This window comes from Fistularia commersonii, chromosome 30 (genome assembly GCF_037954325.1).
Source record: "Fistularia commersonii isolate RoL2024-O1a breed Wild chromosome 30, RoL_Fcom_v1.0, whole genome shotgun sequence".
Classification (NCBI taxonomy): domain Eukaryota; kingdom Metazoa; phylum Chordata; class Actinopteri; order Syngnathiformes; family Fistulariidae; genus Fistularia; species Fistularia commersonii.
The window spans coordinates 4,623,992-4,638,767 of NC_141313.1; the positions used below are offsets into that span (position 1 = coordinate 4,623,992).

At 44.7% G+C, this 14,776-nt stretch overlaps 1 protein-coding gene across 1 annotated transcript in view; it reads left to right on the forward strand.

Moving 5' to 3' along the window:
• The window catches only part of csmd3b (CUB and Sushi multiple domains 3b), a 110,262-nt gene extending 95,838 nt beyond the window's left edge, over positions 1–14,424 (forward strand). Inside the window, exons 50-58 of the mRNA XM_086178223.1 lie at positions 2,700–2,773; positions 4,112–4,223; positions 4,325–4,504; positions 5,733–5,792; positions 6,313–6,471; positions 7,604–7,740; positions 7,995–8,082; positions 8,251–8,386; positions 9,813–14,424. Coding sequence (XP_086034349.1) covers positions 2,700–2,773; positions 4,112–4,223; positions 4,325–4,504; positions 5,733–5,792; positions 6,313–6,471; positions 7,604–7,740; positions 7,995–8,082; positions 8,251–8,386; positions 9,813–9,972 — 1,106 coding nt within the window. The 3' untranslated portion in view covers positions 9,973–14,424. The remainder of the gene's footprint in view (positions 1–2,699; positions 2,774–4,111; positions 4,224–4,324; positions 4,505–5,732; positions 5,793–6,312; positions 6,472–7,603; positions 7,741–7,994; positions 8,083–8,250; positions 8,387–9,812) is intronic.
• The last annotated feature ends 352 nt before the right edge of the window (positions 14,425–14,776 follow it).

Below are 14,776 nucleotides of genomic sequence, written 5' to 3' on the forward strand. Positions count from 1 at the left end.
CCAAAAAATACTATATCTATTTATTTTTCTTTTTTCTGTATATATTTTTGTGACATCACTGATTAGATACCGGGACTCATCTCAGGAAAATCCATCCAAACAGATATTCCAAATAGAATAACCGAGTTCAGAGTTCAAATACCGAGGCTTTTCAACCCCCACTCTTTTATTTATTTTTTTTTATTTATTTTCCCCGCTGATTACTTTTTCATAGCTCTTGACTACATCATCAACCCCATGAGCGGGAGAACAGCTTGTCATCAAAGTCCGAGTTAAAATCAAATTGCGGCGACCGCCGGCCCATTAAAAAACAGGAGAATTTACCTCAACGCATCCCTTTTCTTTTTCCTTTTTTTTTTTAAATGAAATGTTCATGCATCGCCTTTATCGGTGTATATACAGGACATATTTTTTTTGTTTATGTTTACTTCCCTAGCGTACGGTATGTTTGCATGTGAGGGTATGTCACCTACAACATGAAACATCTCCCGTTAATGATGCTATCTTGCAAGTGCGAAATAAATGGTGCATTGCACACCATGCACTCTGGACAAGGGTCTGATATCCATCCACCTAATGATCATCGCAATTAAAAAAACCCGGTGATGTGGACTTTGCGGCCCCATCTCCGTTGGCTGTGCTGGACACATCAACCGACGTTCAGTCAAAGTCAAACTCGCAACTTATTGGAATTATAATGAAAAGTGACTCCTTCGAGACAATATCGTAAATGAACGGGAAGCTTTAGGAGGCCTGAGAGAAAGAGAGAGAGAGAGAGAGATAAAGAGAGAATGACTATCATTTCCTGATTTGCAAACAAGCCATTTCAACATTAGGAGGTTGAAGTGTGTCGGAGATATCGCACATTTCACGCGTTACTTTTTTTTTCTTTCCGATCTACAGAAAGCCGCGTGGAACCCGGCTTTTCCAAAGTGTTTGCTATGCACATTAATTTTCTCTCTGTGTAAGGGCGGAAGCAGCCGTTGAAGGAGAAACACTTCTCAATCATTACTTGAAGGCAGCGTTACATACTGTGCTTATATCAATCGACCGTAATACTGGGATTTTTATTCATTTTTGATTTAACTTGTACACTGCGGCGCTTCGGTTAGCGTTTCTGCCCCACAACAAGAATTCGCTTCCGACAGTGGGGTTCGTATATTCTCCCGGTGTCTGTATTGGTTTACTCCCACCGTCCAAAACCATACAGCTGGTTCACTGGAGCTTTTCCGTGCCATTGAAAATTGAAATAAATAAAATTAACAAAAGTGACGCCCATTTCAAATGTTCAGCTGAATGTCGATGGATTCCCTTCACCCGCATTTCAACACTCAACCTTGAAAAGACTTGCAAAATGAAATCGCAGGAATTTAATTGTCTTGAAAATTCGAAAACATGAAAATAAATTGGAACGTGCACATTTCGGTTACGAGGCTCTACAGCGCATTCATTCGATTTTGATCATTTTGATTTCGATCATCAACAATAGCAACAATTATAGAAACTTCCAGGCCAAATCCAGCCGTGACTTAGCGACCCCCCCCAGGTAAGAGGCTTCCGGAAACTACCTTTCCTCAATCAATCCGCCTGCATCCGAGGTTGAGGAAGAATACCAGAGCTCGCGTTGCAAATAGTCCCGGCCGGTCAATTCAGCGCCACTCGGGATATTTCAAGCACCACTCCGCGTGTCTGATTCATAGCAGGTGCTCAGGCATCAAGTAGAAACCGTGGATTGTAATAAACGAGAGTCCTCCGTAATGTGAACAGACTTTTGACTTCCTGTTCCTTTCATGACACCCCATAATGCACACGACTCTTGCACCGCTATAAAGTCGATTCCACCTTGTTAAGTAGATAATGTATGAACGGGACGTTCTACCCTGAAACCTTCCCTTCCCTTATGTGAAAACTTAATCTACTGAAAAAGAAGTACTTGGGAGTACAAGAGCACTTCTGGTGGCGTAGAGTATTTCGGTTTAGTGGCATATGTTTGAGATAAGAACGATGACCCTTTCCTGAGCACGCCTGCACACACACACACACACACACACACACACACACACAGAGGGGACTGTCTGTGTTGCTGATTTTCATCCCGGTGAAAAAAAAAAGTAGCAGTGCTTGTGTTCGTATCGGCGTGCGGCTGCAGCTGTATTTCACTTTGCGACGCTGGAAACCGAGCGGATCGGCCCGTTCTTTGAATGAGAACGTCACAGACGTACGAGGGGGGGGGGGGAGAAAAAGCAGATTAAACAGCTGAAGGGGGGGGGGGTGGTAGCGAGGCATAGAAAGGCAAAAAGAGAGGGATGGAGGGAGCGAGAGGGAAGGCGAATCTGTCGTTTTTCGGAAGCCGTATCGAGCTCTGCGTCAGGATGTGCTCGACATGCTGATGACCCTGACGCGCACGCTCGTGAGCGCGCGCCGCAGCCACACGCGGACGCGCAAAAAAAAAAAAAAAAAAAAAAAAAAGTAAGCGGGGCCTCAAAGCTGGCCCGACTTCGTTTTCTGGAAAGGCGCTACTGCCCCCTGCTGCCGAGACAAGGGGGGGAGGGGGGGAGCATCGGACCTGCTGTTACCATGACAACAAGGGAGAGGAGAGGAAAGTGGAGGGAGATGACATGTAATGCTGCTGTTAATTTATCTTTCCCCCAGATCGTGCGTGTGCGTAGTTGCCTTTAACCCTGCGCTGCTCTTTTCAGAACCCACCAGAACCAGCTGTGACAACCCTGGGACGCCGCGTTACGGGTCCCTGAACAGGACCTACGGTTTCAAGGTATAACTTATTTCTACACAGAAAATAACTCATTTCCTCCTTACGCATCCTCCCTGAAAAGTATTCCAGGGTTTCTTTGACACGCAACCCGGGCGAGACGTCCGCCGCAGTTTTCACGGCCGCCAATTTCAGCTCTATGATTGGATTTTTATGTGAAAATAAAAATATTTAAATGCCGTGTTCATGTTAAAACAACAGCCGGGCCGAGGTCGTCTTTCATTTTTGGCCCGGCGCGTCCGTGAGGCAAAAACTTTTTTACGACATTAACGTTCCTGTAAAACGGAGGGGGCGGTCTCTGTTCCTCGCAAAACATACATTAAGTTCAGCCAAGGCTTTTATGGAGCTTTGGTGATAATGCCGGTTCCAAAAATCAAGGCTACGCAATTGAACTGCCAACAAGATTTAGCCAGGAAGTAGCCCCCCAGCGCTGCAGCTCAGGGAGGAGGGGAGGGGACGGAGAGCGCGCTGAAAACAACCGCAATACCTGAGACTTCCTCGTTGCGTCCGGTTCAAACTCAACGGCTCCGTCTTTTATTAGTTTTGCTGGATTTGGTTCCGGTTTGGCCTTGAGCCGTCTGTGGATATCAGTCTGTGGATAAAGGTCGATTACACAACTTGTTGGTATAACCGCCGCCTGAGCCTCTTGCTCTGGTTATAAGTGAATCATTCGCTTTAAAGTAAAACCTTTTGAATATCCAAAAACGACAGTTACGTGTTGGCGCTTTTGCGCGTTCGGATTCAGGATCGCAAGTCCCACACGTAAAACAAAAAAATAAATAAATAAATAAAAATAAAAAAAAAATAAAAAAAATAAATAAAAATGTAAAAAAAAAAAAAAGATAAATATATTTGATTATCTACTTTATATTATATATTATCTACTTTATACGTATAACATACACATATATAATTATATATATATATATATACATTCGCATATACATATATTCATGTCTGCTTGTGTGTATGTATAACAAATAAATATTTGAAAATAAGAAATGTAAAAACATAGTAAAGCTAAACATATTTGATTATTTACTTATCCACATAATATACACATATAGATACATATACACATATATATATACAGTATATACGTATGCATACACATATATTAATTTATGCATGTGTGTATGAATGTATGAATATGTCTATGTATGATAATGCACACATACCTTCTATGTATATATGTATGTATGAATATATATCTATTCATATATCCTGAATAGTTCACATGAACTTTCGATGCGATGTTTATGTGTCCGTGTCGTCCCGAGCGATTCTCCCCTCTCATGAAGTCAGTGAAGGACGTCCTCTGTGTGTCTGCTTCCATCTCAGGTCGGCAGCGTGGTGTCGTTTCATTGTCAGCCGGGTCATTTGATTCAGGGCTCCACCTCCCGGACCTGCCATCCCGATCTGACCTGGAGCGGAACGCAGCCCGAGTGCATACGTAAGAGAGACATATATCCCACCGTGCCGCTGAACATCAATCATCCTCCCCCCGACTCCCGGACTAACCCCGCCGCATCGATATCCTCTCGACCCCTCCAGCACACGCGTGTAAGCAGCCGGAGAGCCCCATGCACGTGGATGTAGTGGGGATGGATCTGCCCGGTTTCGGCTACACCTTGGTCTACGGCTGTCAGCCGGGCTACTTCCTCGCCGGGGGCTCAGAGCACAGGGTCTGCAAGAGCGACGGCACCTGGACCGGAAAAGTGCCCGTTTGCCGAGGTGAATTTAAAACCGACTTGTAGTGTAGGACCGTCTCCCTCGGTCGTCCACGACGGCGGGAGTTTTCTTACATATCCGCGAGGCCGACGAGGAGCCCAAAATCCCCCCCCCCCCACCCCCGTTTTTCATCATCTGCTGAAGAGGCCGACACAAGGCCGTGGAATCGAAGAATTTTCCCTCTTCCCTGCTTCCATGTACAGCTACTGTTTTTAGCTCCGCCGCTCTCCTGCTGCCTTGAGCTGCTACACAAGTATCTGGTGGAAAACATCGCATTCGTGTTATATAGCTTTCGGAAAATAAAGCTGTTGAGAGAGTGTGCGCTACACCTGGCACTCATTTACGCCTTTTCAGATCATAAAAAAAATTGATTATGTGTGTGTAAATAGATGAAGGAAGCCTTATAAAATGTTTCTGTTATTATCCATGTGAATATATGAAGGTATATTTTGTCATTTTTGGGGCCCCCTGCAGGCCTGAACTACCTAAAGCTCCCCTTGTCAGGGATCTGAATTATTATCCATCATCTTAATCTGTCTTCTTACCTCCGCCGCCATTTTCCTTTTCGTGCAAAAGCATCAACGCAGCAGAAACATCCGCCGGCCAAGGAGTGCTTACGAAGTTTAGACCGAAGCACAGAAAGGCTTGTTGAGATGATTTGAACCTGAAATATTAGCGGTTGAATTTGACCGTGGTTTACTGACACCGCATATATGGTGGATACATCATTGTCTATCCTTTACAAAGAGATACGATGCATTTTAAATAATAAATAGAAGAAAAAAAAATGAAAAATCAAAGAAAATAAAAAAAAATAAACATATTTATCCAATACATATAAATATAATATATACATATATAGAGAAATTAGAAATTTTTGAATAATGTTTAATGTGACTTTTATTCACATCCCTCCGATAGGGTTCTGTTCTATATCTAGGGACTGTGGTAGCGATTGAAATACTATTATCACATGTCCTGTAACTGTGTGTTTAATTTGTCGCTATTTCGTCCTTTTCAACTGGCAGCGTTTTCCTCGCCGGCACACCGACTGACCTTTCGTCTATTCCGCCGTAATAAAATTTACCGGCTAAACTCGCAAGGTTGCTTCTCTGTGATAAAAAAACAAACAAACCGCGAGGTTAAAGCTTTAAGGCCCGGCCGCTACCCCGTCATGACCTTTCCAATAAGACGAAAGTTCAAAAAGTCCGTTTTTGCTTCCCTGTTGTAGCCGGAGAAAAGAAGAAACCTGTGAAACCGGCGACCGGGACACCCAGCCCAAAGCTCACCGGTGAGTTTGATCGCCGTCCAAAATCCCGTTATTTCTCATTCCTCCTGTTTTCTGTTTCACTTAAACGCATTTCATCCTGCTTCAAAATACTGTGTTTTTTTTCCGAACAAACTCGAACAAGTAAATTAGTAAAACCCTCCTCTTCCCGTTTGACGTCTTTTTCTTGTTCTCTTCGCTTCGACTCTCTTTTGAGTGCCTGTATTCCGCGGCAGTTCACAATCTGCCGCTCTTCGTTCGACATGAAAGATTTGTTATTCCGCCGCCGCGCGCGTGTTTTCTGTGACTCTCAAAGCAAGAGGCAACCTTTGGATCTACTGAAAGATTCAAGCCACTCATGAATCCTTCACATCTCCTACATATAGTTAAGAGTGATATCCTGTCTGCGCAAAGTACACGGACTTTCATCCGAGTTCCCGCGCATGATCGCTGAAAACTTATTTTACTGAACTGCATGGAACGGGCCATATTTCCTTTATCTTAAAAAAACACCTGTTCTGTTTTGTTGCCCCTCTTCCCGCAGTTCCCGATGACGTCTTCGCTCCAAACTACTTCTGGAAAGGTTCCTATAATTACCGCGGGAGGAAGCAGCCCATGACGCTGAGCATCACCAGCTTCAACTCCACCACCGGGAGAGTCAACGTCACTCTTAGCAACGGCAACATGGAGCTGCTCCTATCAGGCGCGTTCATTTTCACGATGTTGTGACCGAGCCTTCTGCGATGCGAAGTTTTGGATTGCTATGATAGGGATTTCTGTTTTCTCTCGAGCCGACAGCTTGTTTTTAAGGTTGGTTATGAACCCCTCCTCCGCCTCCTCCTCCGATTCTCGTACACATGTTCTCACATAAAGACCTCCCGGGGTCCGACAAAAGCATCGGCAGGAGGTTTTGCCCAATTAAAACTGCAATCCGGTTGGAAGCGGGCCGGGTTCCAGGAGTGGCGGGGAGCGCGCACGTCGTATCCAAAACAATTCTTACATCACAATTTTAATGTTGGGTTGTTTTTTTTTTTTGTTTTTTCTGGCTTCAGGAACAGCTTTGGATCAATAGCAGCCCAAGTGACGCCAACAAAAGTGCCAAAGAGCCAATTCTCAAATGAATTAATTTCATTGTTTTTTCAGTAGTTTTTTTTCCCCTTCTTTTCTCAAGATGTCAGTTTCCCTCATTTTCCAAAGTAAAATTTTATGTTGGACTCCTGAGCAAGTTTTGGAACTTAGGACTGCTTCACTTACCGAAGGCTAGAACATTAACAAAAAACAGAAATATATCAAATATAGGTTTTTGTCCTGTTTGCTTATGGACAGCTGTTTACAGCTACAAAAAATAATATAAAGTAATAAAAATAAGACGTATTTTAGGGCAGCACAGTGCCTCCACCTCACAGCAAGAAGGTCTAAATCGAGTCTCTATGTTCTCTTCCGGGTTCTCTGTGTGGTTATGGATAGAATAGTTGTATTTTTATCAGCATGTAAATGAGCATTCCCGCGACCCTGAATGCAGGTTAAGCGGCATGGATAATGACTGAAAAAGTTAATCAAAAAGTATCTGTTCCAATACTTGACTGAAAAAGAAGCATATATGGAGCACAAATCCAGAAAAAAAAAATGAATGAACTATCGCAGTCCAAAATAAATAAGCCATTTTTTTTTTTGTGCCAGTAAAACATGTTTCTCTTCTCCCTCTGCCTTTTGTTTTTCTGGATATTCTCCACATTGTGCATTCGCCAGACAGATGTTGGCCACAGAATGTATTATTAGTAGAATCCTGGAAAAAAATTAAGTCTCTTACATTTGGTCTTCTTCTGCTAGCGCAGGTGTTTACAAAGCTGCTGAGGCTAGGCTGCTGCTGCTAATGTACCAGGTGAACTACGTCAACCAGGGAAACCAGCTCAAAGACCCGGCCATTTCCCCGGCTAAAATCATCGACGACTCGTGGACCATGGATGGATTTGTGAGTATCGCCCTGAATCTTTTCAGATTAATGTGACAATATGGTTTGTTTTGGGCGCCATTGTTATCACTGTTAGCCACCTCTTTTATATCTTTCATGTACATTCATAACCCTTTGCAGCACCACAGTTACGTAATCACTTTATTACTCTCCAGTTGTCGTTGTTGTTCATATCCCACCTGTTTTCACCTCGTGATGCTGTCATTGACCATTATTTTTCCTCTCTCTTTGTCATCTCTGCGTTTCCTTCCAAGGTATCGGCCGAGCCCGACGGTTCCAGTTACGTGTTCCAAGGTTTCATTCAGGGGAAAGATTACGGGCAATTTGGACTTCAGAGACTAGGTAATTATGTTAAAGGTTCAGTAAAAGCATCGAGTGATTCATTTTGTTTTGATTAAGCCCCTGAAAAGTGGAAAAAGAAAGAGCTGAAACGAGACTCGTCAGGATCCCGATAATGGATAAACCAATTGTGCGACTCATTATGTCGGCGCAATTTCTGCCGTCAAACAGGTCTCAACATGTCGGAGAGTCAGAATTCGTCAACGCCGCCGCTCGGAACCAACAGCAGTTCGGTGGCCATCGCTATCTTGGTGCCTTTCTTCGCCCTGATCTTCACCGGCTTCGGCTTCTATCTCTACAAGCAAAGGTAGAGTATCCCTTCAGTTCTTGGAGAACACAAACACCGGAAACAACGGACGGATTCCAAACCAGTGCCTTCCCTGGTGATTTGAAACTTGCGTGAGAACTAGAAATATGTACTTTTCAGAAATGTTTACATTCTTTGATAGTACAAGTGTTGGAGTTTTGGCTGAATGACATCTGACTTGCTTCGCGTCATGATTAGCCCTTTTTTGGACAGAAAGGTTGGCAGAAATTTAAACTGTCTAGCTTGAGTTTCATTCCAGGAACTGCCTTCTTCCATCAGGGGAACCTTTTAGTTTCGGGATTCGCATTAAAGGACCAAAGTAGTGACCGGTGTGACACAAGTAGAAGAAGAGGAAGATGACGTGGGTGTCATGGATAGCAAAGTTGCAATAGCAATTCTGTTCTGTTCTGCGCGGCGGGGGTTATAGCCATGGACTATCAAATGGAGCAAAATTTTGATATTCTGCTACAGGCTCTGGAAACCTGTCTCTGGAGTTGCAAGCCAGAAAAGCTTGGACCTGTTTGTCCTTCCATCTCATGCTGGTTCCGTCCATTTTGGACAGCAGTAATCACAATCGGTAAAAATGGCATTCTGCAGTCTATAAGAAGTATAGGTAAAGAAAATGGTTCAAGTAGGTTGACAATGGGTGGAGAAAACTGTCAGGGGTACTATGCAATAGAGGACTAACAGCCAGAATGAACAAAAGAAGTACAAGACAGCGGTGAGACCACCGATGCTGTGTGGGTTAGAGACGAAAAGACAGGACACAGAGCTGGAGGTCGCAGAGATGAAGATGTTGAGCTTCTCTTTTGGAGTGACGAGAATGGACATGATCAGGAATGAGTCCATCAGAGAAAGAGCACGTTTTGGATGCTTTGGAGAGAAGGTCAGAGAGGCCAGACTGAAATGGTTGGGTCATGTACAGAGGAGGGATAGTCAATATTTTGGTGGACGGATGCTGGAATTGGCGGTGCCAGGAAGGTCTAGAGGAAGACCAAAGAGAAAATTTATGGAGCCAGGATACAGAGAATGGGGTCAAATGGAGATTCACTGTGGTGACCCCTGAAGGGAAAAACCAAAAAGAAAAGAGAAAGAAGTCTGTGATAAGCATCTGATAATGGGTGTGGCTTATGTGTCCTACCAATCACCAAGCAGCGATGTCACATCCCAAGTTCCTATAGAAATGTAAAAAAGATCCTGCCTCGGAATAGGAGCTAAAATAGTTTTCGGTACTGAGTTCCATGGTCCCTGGTCCCCGTGCTGTCCCAATGCAGGAAGCACCGTCCTAGTTCCTGAAAAGTTTTTAAGAACTGCGAGAAGTTCCTACAATGCAAAAAGGGAATGATGTCATCCAGTTCCATCCCCTATAACAATATTAAAAGTGTCTTATCATTCATTTATTGATATGTTTGTTTCTCTTTCACAGAACCACACCAAAAACACAGTACACAGGCTGCTCGGTCCACGAGAACAACAACGGCCAGGCAGCTTTCGAGAACCCCATGTACAACACCAACACCAAGGCCGTGGAAGGAAAGGCAGTCCGGTTCGACCCGAATCTGAACACTGTCTGCACCATGGTCTGAGGATCCACGTCCTCCCCCCCGGGAACTTCGCGAATGAGATGTAAAATGGGACCAGAAATGGCGCGAGGCTGCGGAGGCGGAACCTGTGAGCTCTGACTCACACCTCAGCGTCGTCGGCGAAACGATCTATTATATTGATTTCAAAAAGACACTCAGTCCTGGTTCCGCTCTTTATCGAGTGGAGGGGAAAAAGCACTCATCCGAAACCAAAACTTTAGCTTTTGGTTTTCCCGCGACCACGTCCGCGGCTGTGAACGTTACACGTCTGCTTTCTTCGCCGGACGCAATGTCGCCGGAGTAAACTCACCGTGAAATGCGACATCAAGCGAAGCCAAGCACGCGACCCCGGAAAAAACGGGATATTGGCATATCTCTCCACGTCTGAGCCCGGATCACGGCTGGTCAACGGTGGTCTACGTTGGGATTGTGAACCAATCGCAGCCCGGAAACCTAAATAATCCCTGTCCAATGCCAGTTGGAGAAATGAACCCGCCTGTAGCCTCTCATGTCACTGCAAGCCCGGCGCAATTTTTTTTCTCTCCAAAACCTTTGGGGAGAAGGTTCCAGTTTCAACTCTGCGACCGTCTGTCCTGGGCCGGAACGCGTTATTATCCCCATGGCCACGCTCTGCAAACACGCTTCCGTGTTGTACGCGGCGTGTTCTACTCGCTGTGAGGTTTGCAGATGCACACGGAGGACTTGTGGAGCGTGGAGGACGGAGTGTGACGGCGCCCGCCATATCTGGGTCCAACACTAACAGACACGGTCACCAGCAGACCGTCGGGAACCCAGATGCTAACAAGCAGCAAAGAAGGACTTGTGTAAAAGCAGGATACAACCAGCGAGGACCTGGTTTCCATGAAGGTTTCCACGACGACCAGAGGCCGGCATCACCGGTTAGCCGTCTATTTCTATTAAAAAAGGAGTCTGAGACGGCTAATGCTAGCAGACAGCAAAAAAGGTTGTTTTGATGAGACACTAACTCTTAAGTAAAGGATGAGGGGAGCTCCCTGGAGACGGAGCTATAATCCTAACTGAACTGGGATTAGAGCGAAGCAAAACTAAAAGGAGTCTAAAGGGGAGTTAGCACTTGCGGAACAGATGAGAAGAGACTGACTCATCTAACGGATAAACCGCTGCTTCCCATCCGGCGGGTAAAACATTGGGCCGAAGAGACGGGTAGAAAACCCCCCTGAACTGAACTGCAACAAGAGGGTCATTGGCAGTGTAGTTGTGATCTCGCAATTCCAGAGCCCGTCCGACCTGAAAGCGACCGACGGAAGGGGGTCTTCCCCGCCTCCTTCTTTCGGGATAAGAAATGAGATCAGACGGAACTTAGCCCAGAGGAAGGATGTCCACCGTTCTGTGAATTTCAAATGGATTCTGACGATCATCAGACGGACTAACAAAGAAAAAAGACTTTTAGGAATGGTAGAAAGCTCTGGCACTAAAGCACATTTTACCGGGACGCCCGCCGTTTCCACGCCGAGAGGCGGACGGACGGAAGGATACGTAGGAAAGCTCTCCGGTTATGTATGAGACTCGGACACGCTGCAGGCAGAGGTACGATGAAGAAAGTTGGACGTAGTTTGTCGCTACGGTGGCAAACGGGGTCTTATGGCTGTCGCGGACTCGAGGTCCGGTGTCTCCTTGTCACGTAGAGACTACACAAACACACACACGGACACACACACACACGGACGAGAGACACGGACCGGCAGACCGACATAAACATTGAACAGGGTTCAGGCCCTTCGAGTCGTGGACGGAGGTCCACCGTGAATCCGCACTCCGTGAGTGCTTCCCTCCTTTCTTTGTTATCGCTGCAGAATCTTTTGATCTGTAAATCTATTGCGTATATATTCAGGAGCACTCACCACCTATATTTTTGTGCTATATATTTACCACAGGGGGGGCAAAGACGGATTATAGCAGAGTTTTTAGTAAAAAAGGAAAAAAAAAAGAAGAATTAAATATGAACTATTACGACTATGTGTTGTTCACGGACGTCACAAGCGTGTTTTTTTTTTTTTTTTTCTTCTTTGTGACTTTTGATTGGTTGGCTTTCATTTCTCGTGGAAACGTGAAGTCCCTCACGCCATCACTGTCTTTTTTCAAAAGCGGCAATCATGAGTGTCAGTGGTGTTGATGTTGTCATTGCCGTCCAGACGCGAGGTTTCGGCCTCCGAGTTGATGATCCCCGTCCCGCGTTAATTACAAATAGATGATCCTCGTGATGCGTTCTGAAGTCTTTGTTAATCCACGGGAGGTGGAACGGAGAGCAACGGTGTGTCTGTAAATCAGTAACAGTTGTGTTCGGGCCGCTTCTGCCATTTCCCCGCTCCTTCGTTTAGCCATCGAACCTCCACGGATGCGTGACGGCGCGCTTGTTCGTCGGCATGACAACGATCCGCCGCAGTTGCGCCGCCAGTCTTGATCCCGATTGCTGTCGGACGCTCCGAGACAAAAACTAAACAGTTTAAACCTCGAGTCAGGAACGTGAAACCCCCAGCGGAATTGGCAAGAGAAAACAAAACGTTGAGCTAATTTATTGTAATTACTGCAAAAATGAGACCAATAATACACCGAAGAGTGCGTATTCTGTCAACAATGGCCGCCGTCTATGGAGAGTTCTTCTGGATTTCCCGTGTTTTCCCCAAAAGTGTATCCACACGCCGGCATCGGGCCCTCCACGTGTCACCGCACCAACAGGACGGGAAGTTGGCGTAGAAAAACGCGCGAATAATCCCAGTTCTTTGTTTCCGTCTCGTGATTTCAAGAAGACGCGCAAGTGAACGGCGGCCGTGCACCGACGTTCCACCTCTTTTCTAAATACGATCACGTCACACATCGGTGGGTCGAATGTACAAAAACAGAATTTTATTTGAAATTTGTCTCTGGGGTGTTTTTTTCTTTTCTCTCTTTTCCTTTTTTTTTTTTTCATTCAAATGAAAGGCCAGGCAATTTGTGAAACACACAGATGATTCGAATTGATATCACTTTCTTTAAGTATCTGTTAAAGAGTGATTGATCCAACGAATCAATACAAAACAGAGTGTGAGTGTTTGTATTTCAAAAAGCTTTCGTTTCGGTGAGAATGTTTTAACGGCACTTAAATCCTTCATTCTTGTTTTTGTTTGTGTTGCGTGTGTGTGTTTGTGTGTGAGGTGCAGCACTATCTGGATATCTGGACTGACTTTTGGTTTATTGTATTTCATAAAGGTAACCGAGGGTCTAAAAAAAAACTTTGAATTCCTTTTTTTAAGTTAAAGAAAAGCTTTTCTGGCTTCGCTGCGGGAAGAAGAAGCAGACGGCGCTGAGATTCGATTTTCCAATTAAAAAAATTTTAATCGTCATTTCACGAACATGTAATTGGACATTCAATGTTACTAAAAACTTTAAACAGCTCCACTCTAGAACTTCCGGCTCCCCACGTGACAGGATTCTGCCTGATGGCTGTTTAGTTCTGTTAGTTGTAGTTCCGACACAAAAGTTTCAGTAAAATCTCTGGTTTCAAGAGAGACACGGCGACTTCAACAGTTATTAGTCCGGAAGCCGAGTACCGCAAGGAAATCTGCTTTTTTCCCCTTCAAAATGAAATGAATACTAAAAAAAAAAAAAGGAGAAAAGCACGAAACAACGGCTGAGAAATGAGAATAAACTGACAAATCGAATAAGACGAACACTGTTGCTGTGGCCGCGATGACTGGGGCGGCTAAAGAGGAGGCCCTCTGAAGTCATCGCTGCTGCAGAAGTAAAATTACTTTCCTTGTTAATCCACCCACCCGCACACACACACACACACACACATACAAACACACACTCCCTCGCCACCGTGGTTACATTATTCCTCTTACAGTTTGAATTGTTTGCTTCTGCTGCCGCCGTTTTCAGTCCTCGCTGTTATTGTTATTGTTGTTGTTGCTTGTTTGATTGTCTTTTGCGGGGGTGGGGGTTAATTTTCGCATCAGATCTGACACAGTGCCTACCAAAAACCATGGGACAACCCCCGCCCATATCTCCCCCTCATCTCCTACGGAAGCTCACGTGGCACAAGCAGCCCCCCCCCAAACTCCAAACACCCGTCCGACAGAGAACTCTTTTTTTTTTTCTTGTTTGTTTGTTTTTTTTTCCAAGCTTCAACTCTATTTTGCCACAAGCTTTTCCTACTGACAGACTGACTGCAATAAGACCCCTGTGATTTGAAAGACTTCAACCGTTCCTGCCTGGGCGACACACCGGAGATATTCACCATTTGAGGAAAAAAAAAAAAGGAAAAAAAAACAAAAAAAAAAACATGAAATATAGAATAAAAAAGTGTTTTGTATAGAAATATATTTTTATGATGGAATAATTTGTAAAATGTATGAATCTATTATGTAAATTTTCAATGCAATGTAAGATTAAAAAAAAGCCTAATTGCTTTTGTAAAAAAAAAAAAAAAAAAAGAAAGGATAATGTGTTTCTTTATTGTCTCCGCCTCTCAAGTAACCAGAAAGTTGCATTTGTTGGTGTGACTCCTTTCGGTACCCGGGCCTGTACTTCCATCCAGGAGGCGGTTTATCCAGAATACTCACTATTTAGTGTAAGTGACGACCGTGGCTGTGCGGGGGAGCAGCCGAGTCGGGTGATAATCTTTGGCGGGGGCGAAATAAATAATGATTCCGAGCTAAATCGTGAAATTCAGAACAACTCTGCGCCGCTGGAGTCGGGTTTGTTGATTTCACGCCGTGCTGTTCACAGACTCAATACCGGAAAATAATACACACCCCCAATGTCTTTTGTCATCGCACTCCTGCTGGAC